Here is a 13320-nt window from a genome sequence, read left to right on the forward strand (position 1 = left end):
GGGTGCGATATTACTCAGCAATGGCAATCACTGGAGCGGAGTTGTTCTAATGGTTCCAGTTGTGGTTCGCATAGCCTGGTTCATATGTGTGTCGAAATAAAAGGATTAAAACCATATTTCAATAAAAATCTGTTGAAAAACTGTTCGGATTAACATTAATAAAAGTGTCGTGTATTTTTCCACCAACTTTGACGCTACATAAGATGACTTACATTCAAACGATTTAGTTCTACGGCATTTCCGTCAACGTAATTGTCCTAATATATGTGTCACAATTATGAATTATTAATCAGTTGGGATTTTTTTAATTTAATTTTTTTTTATAATGTCTAAAAATTGATTACAGCTTTATAAATAAGAAACAATCTTCATTACTTAATTATGGATCTTTAAATATATTTGAAATCTGAAATATTTAATCTAAAAAGAGCTCTTTTCAAAACTTGGTAAATTTAGGTTTTTATTAAAATTAATTACGTTAAGATAACCGACTTATAAATTCACATACATTTCACATTATAAAATATGATGCAGTCTTTTTTTTTATCAAAAGTTTTGTTTATTCTATTAAAACTGGATTGGAAAATTTCACACAAAAAAACTACTTTCTTCACCACTAAATTAACCTCTGTTCCTGTTTCCAATGGGGAATAAAATTTTCAGCAAACTTTCATGTAGTATGATAAGAATTATTACCTTAAACTGATGAAGCGAGCGGAAACCTATACAGAATTACAATTAAAAGAAACACAAATTAGAAAGATATACGTGTCTCTCAAAATGAATGTCGGAGTTTTAAAGCTATATAATATTTCTCAAGTTTCACGTATAACGATTAATTATACGTAATTGACATGAAAGAGCAACTCAAACAGTTTTAGCTGCGCGCAAGATTATAAACTGTTTTCTGTACCTTCCGCTTGAAAACAGTAGAAGCAAATATGGAGACCCCCCTACAAAAAGCGATCAGTGGTTTGCAGTTTGCAAAGTATGTATCCGTAACTATCGTTCAACGTGCGATCCGTTTGAAGTTCCGTTGTGATCCCACGATTGAAGTAGATGGTATAAACAATTTGAAACCACTGGCTGTATTTGTAAAAGGAAAAGTACAGGATGACCGAGTGTGTCCAAAGATAATGTTGAACGTGTAAGAGAGTCTTTTGTGCGTAGTTGTAGGAAATCAGGAAGACTAGTCGCAAATTAACAATTCCAGTGACGTCTGTGTAGAGGGTTTTAAGGAAACGCTTACAACTGCGTTCATATCGTTTATAGCTGTTACAAGTTCTAAAGCCTACAGATAATGGATTGCTTCGCAAATGAAACGACGCACCGTTATTAAAAATACATTCTTTATAGTGTAGTATTCAGTAACAGATCAATATTTCATGTTAATGGAAAAGTAAACACTCATAATGTGCGTATCCGGGGATCAGAAAATCCTCACGAAGTATTGCAGAGTGAACGAGATTCCCTAAAACTGAATAGTTTTTGTGCCCGGGCCGTTCTTTTTCGCGGAAGCAAGTGTGACTGGAATGAACTATCTTGATATGCTACAAGTATGGCTCTTTCCTCAACCGCAATAGAACCATATAACATTATTTGGCAACAAGATGGTACGCTTCCTCACTGGCATAACGCCGTACGTGATCGATTGAATGAAATTCTCCCCGATCGCTGGATCGGTCGCCGGGGACCAGATGATAGGGCTTGTTAGCCGCGGTTTCCACACTCGCCCGATCTGACCCCAGGCGATTTTTTCTTTCGGGTTTTATAAACGATCAAATGTATGCTCTATCGTTACGCGCTGATCTACCCGACTTAAGACAGGATTGAAGCAGCTGTCGCATTAATTACTCCAGATTTGTTGATTAAAGTATGGGATGAACTTTCCTATCGGCTGGATGTGTGCCGCGTGACAAATGGTGCTCACATTGAACACTTATAGGAAAGACTCTTTGAGCTGCTCTTTCATTTCGTATATAATTTATCAATGTAAGTAAAATTTAAAAAATATTAAATAATTTTAAAACCCCGATATTCATTTTGAAAAACACGTAAGATGTATAGATGTATAACTTAAAGTTATATAATAGTTAAGTGACTATTATATAATTTAAGATATATATAATAGTTACTTTAAAAAAATATATAGTAACTTTTAGGTATCTATACATACATCAACGCTGATGAAAATAAAGAAGATTATGCCAGCCATTTTAACAGGTATCAGAAGTAAAATAGATTATTATTGTAAGTTATATTATAACGCTGCATAGGTTAATATAAGAAAAAAACACCTTTACGTCACTAAATCAGATCACTACAAACACATCGGAAACCCCATAATAAGTGATGATCGGTTTGAAGAGTCATTAAAATATTTAATATCGGAATAAAATGAAAAGAAAATAGGCAAAGAATCGTAACTTGATCAATCAGCGCCACATTCCTTTAAATAAAGTTCATATTTTAAGAGTGAATGTAACAACAAATATGTTTTATTGTTAGGAAGGATTAAAAACGGCGTTAAAATTAAGTGCAAATTAAGCCAAAATAAATTCAACTATTCTTAAAATCGATTATACGATAACTGGTATTGGTCTATTTAATTTAATTTTTTATAAAACATTACGTTATTACGACCAATGAGAAGAAATTGAGCCAGAGGTATATAAAAAAATGTTAAATCCTACGTATGATATTTAATAAGTACATAAAAATGTTAAGGTTAAATCATATATAACAACTATAAAATATATAGTGTTCAATATAATGGTATAAATTTAATTTTATTACGTATAAGAAAAGGAAACTTTAAGTAGAACACGCAATGTAGTGATTGTAATTAGTAAAAACAATCTAATATTAATCAAATAGTCAAGGTAGATAGATAGTTGTAACAAAAAATGAAATGTTGATGCGTAAAAAACCACTCTCATTCATTCATTATTTTAAACTTGTTTACTACGCATTTATTTGTAAAGTTGTTCTGACGGTCCACCTCGTACACCGGTGTCTCAAGGCCATGGAATTGCCAACCGAACAAGACAAAACAAAACAAAACGTTAGGGAATTCGAGCTGAGTCGAACAACAACGGGATAAGTGTTATTATAAGGTAGTAGACTAACAACCGTCTAATATAGTCGAGTAAGCGATGTTTACAAACATTTCACTTAACTGGTTAAATGTATAATAATATTTCAAACTGAATTATCAATCGTTTATAAATAACAAGCAAGAAACGAGTACTTGACTTAACAATTAAAACGTGTGCTATTAAACTTTTAAATTACTACTATTTATAGGAAAAAAATGATAGTCTTGAAAAAATAAAACTTCGAGCAGCAAATTTTAAGTGTTACATAGTACGGTAAGATAATATCAACGTATCGGATCTATTTTCAAATAATAAAATGTACAGATTGATCAATAAATTTAGGCTTTTCTACCTTGAAGAAAATGATTTCCCAATTCTTTTTTTTCATCTAGCCAAATAGAACTTTTACAAATAGGTATATCAATCCTACCAAAGTATAGATATTCAGTTTTACAAATTATATGTTTAATCTATTAATCATAAGGATTTAAATGTATATTGAACATCATTACTCTCAGAGAAAGTAATTCACATTAATGTTATTTATAACTCAGATATTTTCTACGTCACAAATATAAGAAAAACTCAGACAGATTATACAAAGCAACAAATTAATGTGTCTTTTCTTTCGAGAACTGTTTATATAAATAGTTTCTACTAAAAATATTAATACATAAATAAAAGTGAATGAAACTTAAAATATTTATAAAAACGTATAGTAGGAAATATCTCTAGTTACATTTTTGTTAGGGCTTTAACCCTCTGGCACAAGTTTTTTGGCATTTATTCACTATGGATGGTATCCTAATAAAAACTAATACATTAACACAACTTCGTAGGAAATTAATTTTTTTTTATCGCTCAAAATTATTTTAACAAAAAATTTTGAAAACTAAATTAACATTAATTATTTTAAATTTCGAATGTACGCACTAACCACACTCTCTGGGAATTTTTACCTTAACTTTTCTATTAGGTATTAGTCCGGTTTTAGTAGAAACATCTTCGTATGATTTATTAGATTGGGATACATTAAACAAAAAGCCTTAGCGAACATAAATAAAACAGAATAACAAATTTTCTCCAATAACTTTTTTTAATTGAACGAATAGTTTCTTTCCGGGTAATGAATAAGAACTGATGCCATAGGGATTCAGTTGAATATAGTTTTGAGGTCTCATTTTTGAATTATTTAATAAAGGGTAATTTCCTTCCTTCTGGTAAAGAGAAATAAAAATGAATACTTGCACCAATCCGGATATCTCATTAACCTACGACAGCAAAAAATAGTTTACTGGAATAAAGGAGTAACTCTGAAATAATAAATAATGAAAAAATTTTCAAATGACTTCAGAAAGATTTTGGATAACTGAAATTTGAATCATAAACGAATAAAAAAATGCATACAAGAATATTACAGTAAAAATTACACCATATCCCTAACACTCAAACTAGAAATATTAATTAAACACAACACAGTATCGTGAAAATAATGAACATAAAATTTTACCTACAGGCTACACTTGTGATGTAATATTTAGGGGGAAAAATTCGGTGTACTGAACCTGTCTTCCTAATTTTAAGATGCAAAGGACACTTCACGCAATATTCTAGTTCGCACATATGAATATCTTACATGATTCAAGTGTCTACTTCATACGAGTTTGTTTACTTACTAGACGGCAAAAAACTTGAGACATACACGCACTAATGACCATCATTTTTGTCACCTTTATGCTTAATTCCCAACAAAGACAAGTAGCTTTTACGAACAGTAACAACAAATCTGTTTCGCTTTCGTTTCTATTTAAAAAAAAAAATTTTTTTTGTTTTTTTATGAATTAATTTACTGCAGAAGCTTGTAAGCGGGAATATTAAAATGGAGGCTAATAAATGGTATGAAAAAAGTGACTTTATGACATTTCATTCTGCCTGACGTTTTGCTTTGGGTCTATCAAAGTTGAGGAAGGAGGAGTTTTTCGGCAGGTTTTTTAAGGTAACGACGAGAAACGTAGGAGAGCGAGTCAAAACATGGTTATGGCGAAAATGTTTTCGCCATAACCTAAGATCGTCATACTACCTTCTTCGTGTAAGTGCTTAGTGTTGGTATGAACTGGCGGTATGGATTCTCAAGTGTGTGAGATTTGACACCGATCGCGTCATTTGCCTTCAGGATATTACAAAGTAAACATGTCTTCTCTGCTAGCAGTTTGCACCAAGGACGAGCAACGACCAGTGATCCGATTTTTCTGGTTGGGGGGTGCGAAAGGGGCCAAAATTCATCGTAGAATTATATTATAATACGGGGTTTTATCACGTAAAAGTGTTTTATCGTAGATCGAGAAGTTTAAAAGTGGCCGGACGAGTGTGACGCATGAAGAGGAATTAGGACCCCTGTCAACCTTCAACACGGACAAGATTCAGCAAGCTCGAGAGATGGTTCTGGGGTATAGGCGAGCTACAATCGATAAGGTAGTGTCTTTTTTAACATCAGTCATGATTCTATCCACGACAACCTCGGTTTCCGTAAAATCTGTACCCGATGAGTACCAAGACAGCTTATTATATAACACAAGCAATCATAGTGACACTTGCCAACGCTTACTCAATCATTTCAACACTGAAGGTGACAAATTTTTGAGCAGAATAGTCACGCCAGAGTATGGAGTGGAAACACCCGGGATATCTGTCGAAGAAAAGAATTCAAGACTGAGCCATCGACGAGAAAGATTTTGGGACCCAAAACAACCTACAGTGGAAGACTTCATGGAAAAGGAGACTACGATCAACAGCGCGAGTTACAGTGAAACGTTGAAAACAAGCTGAAACCAGCAATTCGCAACAAACGCAAAGGTCTATTGTGGAAGAAAGTGTTGTGTGACAACGCCCGCCCGCCTGCACACGCCTCGCGCATCGTTCAAACCATCAAAACGTTGAATTTTCAGGTACTAGAACACCCTCTCTCTAGTCCAGTACATGTTCCCTCCAATTTTCATCTGTTTGAGCCGCTCAAGGATATTTTGCGAGGTCGTTCAATTTCTACAGATTTAGACGTGAAGGAAGCAGTACAAAAGTGGCTTTGCGACCAACCGAAGACCTTTTTCTTGAAAGGAATAAGCAAGCTTGTGGACCGCTGGACCAAGTGCATTAACAAGGAAGGTGACTTTGTAGAAAAATGGTGTAAGTATTGAACCCTACCTTTGTTAAGATAAAGTTTAGAACGAAAAGTGTAGATAATGTCTGACTCGCCCTTGTGTACTACTTTAGTTTAATTTTTAGAATAGACTTTTAAGTAAAGGTTTTTTTATAAAAAAAATTACACTACCCAAACAGTAAATTTTAAGACGTAAATAAATATTAAAATAAAAAAGAAACTAATACTTACCCTTCACAGGTAATAATGCCATAATGAAGACCGGTAGCTTTATCTTCGCATATCATACATATCATAGGTTGTTCTTCATCTTCGTTATCCTCCTGTAAAGGTTGTAATGGTGTAGGTCCTTTTGTAGCAACTTCACCGTTCTTCATAACAGGCGGCCAACATGGTCCACCACTTCCTGATGTTAAATTTAAGGCCTGCTATAAAAACAACGAATAGTAATTTCATTTTTTTTTAATTATATTTTTGCATATTTTTAGAGAAAATATGCAGTTATTTTAATAATACAATTAAATAAAAATGTACTTAAAGAAAATAATATCAAATATCGATATATCATAGTGACATATATATTGTAGTGATATACATATTGTAACATTAGAATTGAAGATTTGTAAATGAATTAGAGGTAAGAAGGAAACTAGATTTCAATGGACTTCGCAATAGAATACAATTAAAAATTTATTTTAAAGAATGATCAACTTTGTTATTATTTCTTTAACAAATTTTAACTTATTCTATTATGTTTTAAGATAATTTTTGATTAGGACAGATCGTAGAATCAAGAAATCTGTTTTTAATATTAATTTTATTTCCTTCACAGAGAAAATCAATCGTATTTTTCCCGAAATCACATTAATGTCATCGATTGAATACACATAAATCCAGTAAAATAATAAAATTATTGTCAGTTCCTTTAGCTTTTTATCCTCGCGAAAAGGATATTTCCCAATATTAGACAAAATTTAATTTGACAAATAACAGGGCGCTTAACATACAAGGGATACACAACAAAAAATATCTTGAAATTTTTAATACAGGGCTTATAATTCTACGTTTATTAAATTGAGCTTTTAAATATTTCAGAAGGTAAAAATTCCATTAGTAAATGTATTTTATTTGTTGCAATCAACTAAGGGAGTCAGATCAATACAAACAAAAACTTAAAACTACTATCTTTTTCTGCGGTTCATTCTATTATTTTAAACTGTTTATAGTTTAATATTTTTAAACTGTTTTATAGATAAAGTAAATAACTCCTGATTTTATCTCGGAACAAACTAAGTCCGTTAAAAAAAAAGTAGCTTTACTTTCAACCACAAAATGAAAATATATCGAAATATACCAATAAGTTGCTTTTATTTACATTAAACGCCCTTTTTTGTTATTTCTTAAATTACTAATTTATTATTAGTAGTTTTTAAATTAAATTATTATTTTTATCTTTTACTGATAGAAATTAATATTATAAAATATTATTTATCTACAACTTGTATGCTTCCGGTGTAGGTGAGCGAATTACATTTTACCATACAAAGCATGTTTTAGAAGATATTTTATGCATGTTCACTAAACTTTAAAAGGAAATTAGTAATTAGTAATTACTCTCTTTTTAAGAAAAAGAAAATATTTTTGTTATTTTTTTTGAACATGATGTTTTAATAAAAAAAGGTTTTTCTATAAATAATTTTTTTTTTTTTGTAAATTTATTCCTTAACGAGTAATTTATACTTATATAAGATTTCTACGATTAAAAAAATAAAATAATCTTTTAAACTTACTCTAATTACTTAAAAAATATTAAAAAAGAAATAATAAAAAACGAAAGTGTTTCAGAATATCTTCCAAAAGGAATGACTCTAGAAGCTACTAAGGCTAAATTTTTAAAGGAATTCGTATATTCATCGAATTTGATATGACAAAGGCAGCAACTGAAACTCTTTTGGTCATTGAAAAACGCAATATAAATTATGTATGAAAAGTAGAAAAGATGCCAAACTGTGTAAAAAAATAATTTGAACTATAGAAACGTCATAGAGGTATATATATAGAAAGACAGTTCAATAACTTGTTAACGATAGGCCTACCCGACCAACTATTTATACTGTTTGTTATATGTAAGTGTATCGCAATGTTTTTTGTCTTATATCTCAGGATTGACCAAACCGATTTTTTTCAACATTTCTATATATAAGGCATTGATAATATTATTTTTTTTTTATTTGTTAAAGGAGCGGGGATATCGCGAAAAAAAACAATTTCGATTCTCTTCAGAGAAAATTTTATTAAAGCATATTTGTTACCAAATAATTCACAAATGAATAATCCAAAAAAAGTTTTTTTAAAAATCACTTCCCTCTTAAAATTTTAAATAATTTTCAAAGAAATTTTTAAAGTTTATACTTCACATAATTAAAAAATGTATATATTTTTTTTTAAATTGTAGAAGCCAGGCCTAAAATGCAGACATTTTTTTTGAAAATCATCTTTACTTATTTTAGGCTTTATTGAAGGGGATGTTAGATTTACAGAAAACTTTACTTAAGCAAATTTGTTAAGCTTAAGCTACATATGAATTTTTTTTAAAAAACCTCTTAAAATTTATTCTCCCTTCAAAAAAAAAATATATATATATATATATATATATATTCTGTTTTTTTCTCTAACTCTTTTAATTTTTACTTTGCCGTCTAGATAGCGCTATAGCAGAACAACAGCTCTAGAAGGGAAAGTATTGTAATCCGTCCAATTTGAGAATATGCGGTTTTCACCTGTTCTTGACGTTTTGACACCCAAAGAAATCAAAAACAAAAATGGATGGAAATTTTCCTGATGACAATGTTCATATGAACGTGTGTTTGGTGTTTGCCTATAAATCACCTTATATACCCAGAACTACGGGACCGATTTTTACCAAAATTGGTCAGATTATTTCTATATTATGCTATGAAGCATTGACACCATTAAATTTTCAAAATAAAAGATCAAGGGGATAAGACTATAGAGCAAGACCACCCTCCGTATTTCGAGATTTCGCTTAATTAAGGTCATATTATTTTTCTTAGGAACGTTTGTTAACAATTAAAAAAAATAACAAAATTTACAAAAAAAGTTTTGAAAAGTCAAGCCCCCACCCAAAAAAATGCTCTAAACTACTGCTATATTGTAACGTCACCGTGGGTAGTAGAATTAAATAAATGAATAATATTTAAAGTGCAAAAAACGTAACTCGATCTGGCTGGGACTCTAACTCGATCGCCCGGTTGATTCGGTACCTGGTGCGCTAAGCCTCGCGGCTACACCAGTCTGCCGACCGTACAGGCGAAATTTGTTCTATGTAAGTTGTGAAATTACATCAGTTTAGTTAATGCAAACCGTCACCGCTTGTGCCGCCACACCCGCGCGAATTAAATACGGTATGCGCGCGCGCTTTAGTTAGAATTATTGAATTTAAATTAAAAAATATTATATTTAAATAAAATGATAAATATTTTAAATTTAGTTGTGTGTGTAACTCATGCATCCGAAACAATCCATAGTTGGAGGACTTCTTACAACTGTGTTGTCAGCTATTTATTATTAATAGCCAGAAAAGTCATGCAATATTTTGCCAAAATTTTTTTAGCATTGAATTACGTACATTAAAAAAATAATAATATTAAGTTTCAAAAATGTTTAACAAAGTTAACAAGTACGAAAAGTAAATAGATTATAAACGTGTAAAAAAATTATAATAAAAAAGATAAGATTTAGTAACTAACTTACAAATATTAAGTGAAAAATAAACCAAAAATAAAAATTTATAAGAATATAAAAAAGAACAGCAAAAGTAACGGAAATGAAACAATGATTCTAATCTACTTTTTAAGTAACCGAATAAATTAAACTTATTTGATAAAAATAAGAAACCATATACGCCAAAAAATTAATATTGATAAAACTCTTGTTTTGAGCAAACCTTTTTATTTTTTATAATAAATTCCAGTATTTTTTTTTTTTTAATTATTAAACATTTCAAATAGTTGGAAAATACATTAAGTCAAAAAATAAGCAATTCAAGAATGATGACAAAGAAATATTAAATTACAGAATTAAAAAATAAACGAATAAAAAAGAAGTTCAAATTGTTAAAAAGCGTAATAAATATAAATATTTAATAAAATAATAAAGAATATTTTAGACACTACACTCAAGTAACTATTTTTACATATTATAAAAGCACGTTGGACAAAGTTATAAATAAATGCTGTAGTTAACTAGAATAGCGCTTTATATATTACTTAAGGTGGACAGCAGATTCACTAGAAAAGCCATTTTAACTTCTATTCATAATAAAAGAGATAAGAAGTGGGCAGTGGCAGGTTAACCGAGGTCAATGATCCGACCTTACACCCCAATATAAAAATAATAGTTATTTTCTGATATTCAAATATATAACTGAGAAAATTAATAAACTATATTTTATTAAACGCCCATAATAAAATCTAATTATTTATTGTTGTGGTCAGCTTAAATGTGCAATTAAAACCATAAAGCAATCTTTATAAAGGCATGTTTTTTAATATAAATTATTTTACCAATTAATAAAATTAATTTATTAAAATTACTACTGCGGTCGCGACAGGACGTGTTACATGAACTGTTATAGGTAGGTTATGGAAACCTCGTAAGTACAAGTGTAGTGCGAATGCGTAGTTTATTAATCTGTTTTAATATTAATTTGAAAGATTTGAGCTTTGCCATATTACCATGAATTAAAATTTAGTATGTGAGGGATTTAACTTTTCCTCCCATTTGTATATAATTTCCTCGTAGTGCCAAAATAATTTATTTGTAGCTACGTAAGTGTTACTGTGTGACACTCTTTTGTCACACAGAGTCTTTTTCTTTTCTTTTTTCTGTTTAGCCTCTGGTAACTACCGTTTAGATAATTCTTCAGAGGATGAATGAGGATGATATGTATGAGTGTAAATGAAGTGTATTCTTGTACATTCTCAGTTCGACCATTCCTGAGATGTGTGGTTAATTGAAACCCAACCACCACCAAAGAACACCACGATCTACGATCTAGTATTCAAATCCGTGTAAAAATAACTGGCTTTACTAGGACTTGAACGCTGTAACTCTCGACTTCCAAATCAGCTGATTTGGGAAGACGCGTTAACCACTAGACCAACCCGGTGGATTTGTCACACAGAGTCCGTGTGACTCTTTTTTTTACTAACGATTGGTCATTCATACATAGCAATAAGAACCGCTAAGGATTTTGCTATTATTAAAAAATTATAGTTTTTTTAAAAAAAAGTATTTATAGGCATTTGATCGGAAATCCCTATTTATTACTGATGGAGTTGCTTATAGAGCTTAATTCTAATCTCTATCACAGCTTGATTGCAAATTACATAAAAATTATGAAATCTAATCTTAATCAGGTTTCTTAATTTTAGGATAGGTTTAGAGAGAAACCAGAGTTCTTTTTATGGAATGCTGATATTATCATCAGAGCTGAATCTTTAGAACAAGCTTATACTAACAGAACGAGTTGAGGAGATATCAGATGAGAAGACTAAGCCAGATTAATTAATATTCCCATTCAACTGACTTGAGGAGTTTTTAAACTGTGATATTAATCCAAAGTGTATTTTTGATTAAAAAAAAAATCAATACCACATATCAATTAGAAATTATGTTAGTTTCGGAAAATCAGTTTACAATTCTTTTCAAAATAAATCTTCCATCATTCTTTTTCTACCGATTTAAGGATGAGTCAGGAAAAATCCTTCTTAAAGGTAACTTATATACTTAAGGGAAAATCTCTGCCATGTCTACTTGGCATCCTTTTTCATCCAATTTTTTAATTGACCCTAGAGGAATTGTTTATCAAAGTAGTTTACTGTTTCTTAAAAACCTTTTAAAAATTATTATTAAAAATTTCAGATTCTTAGTTGAAGAAACAGAAATTGAAGAATTAATGATCAGCGAGCCAAAGAGAGCTTTTCTATGTGTATTTTATTTTACCGGCTATATTTTATCACATTTTTTTAAGGAATTATAAAAAAGTTGATTATTAGATTTTATCGTAACTTAGAACCAAGAATTTATCGAGATATGTAACAAACTGTAATAATCAAAAGAAAAAAGTGTTAAATATGTAAAAAGGGAAATGTTTTTTATTTAATTTATAAATGCATGCGAGCGTGAGTGTGTGTAACTTCTGAGTATAAAGATAGTGCTGTAATAATAAAACTATTTTGCGTAATACATTACTACTAAAAATTTGGCCTTTTTTAAGATATATCTTTAGTAGAAATCCATTTTTAATGATTTTGTATTCAAAATATGCGTTTCAACGGTAGCTAGAATCATCATCAGTTTTAAACCTATATATATAATTGTTTTTAATTCTTTTTAAACAAAACTCTCAATAGAATTTCTTAACCTATCAACTAAATCTCGACTATTAAAATTTTGATATATTATTTTCATTTTTTTTATATATAATAAATAATGGACACAATTTGGAGACATTTTTTTATTTAAAATATGAAAAAACTTAGTAAAATCCTGTAGTTTTCCGGTAAAAGCCAAAAATAAAAAGGATCACAGCAGAAATAAACAATAAATTTTATTAAATTAAAAATAAGAAGATTTAAATGTTTGTTTATGAATATGTTTTTGTTTCATAAAATTAAAAATGTAACGCTAAACGTTTTAGATCCTAGGCGAAAGGTTGCCATCTAAAATAAACGTTTAGTTTACACGTTATATAAACAATACAATTTTTTATCAACAAAAGATTAATCTTTTGTTTGTTATAGATATCGTGTATTTAAAATTTAAAAATAATAAATCTTTTATTAGTAACTACAGTAATAATACTGTGATATTTAATCTAATCAACATAAATTCTGCTTTATAGGTTTAAAGAATTTCGTTTGTCCATAATTTTTCACACTGGAATACAATAACTGAATTTAAAATCCGATAATCTTACTTTATTAACTTTTCATTTTTAAAAAAATAATTTTAGCTTTTTAATTTTTTCCAATGGGTTTAAGA

The 13320-nt window shown here is 29.8% G+C and overlaps 1 protein-coding gene across 1 annotated transcript in view; it reads right to left on the bottom strand.

Annotated features, from left to right (window-relative positions):
• The window catches only part of Hr4 (nuclear hormone receptor 4), a 110126-nt gene that overhangs the window by 42550 nt on the left and 54256 nt on the right, over positions 1 to 13320 (bottom strand). Inside the window, 1 exon segment of the mRNA XM_075370719.1 lies at positions 6484 to 6680. Within this exon segment, the coding sequence (XP_075226834.1) occupies positions 6484 to 6680 (197 nt within the window).

This window comes from Lycorma delicatula, chromosome 7, assembly GCF_047948215.1.
Source record: "Lycorma delicatula isolate Av1 chromosome 7, ASM4794821v1, whole genome shotgun sequence".
Lineage (NCBI taxonomy): Eukaryota > Metazoa > Arthropoda > Insecta > Hemiptera > Fulgoridae > Lycorma > Lycorma delicatula.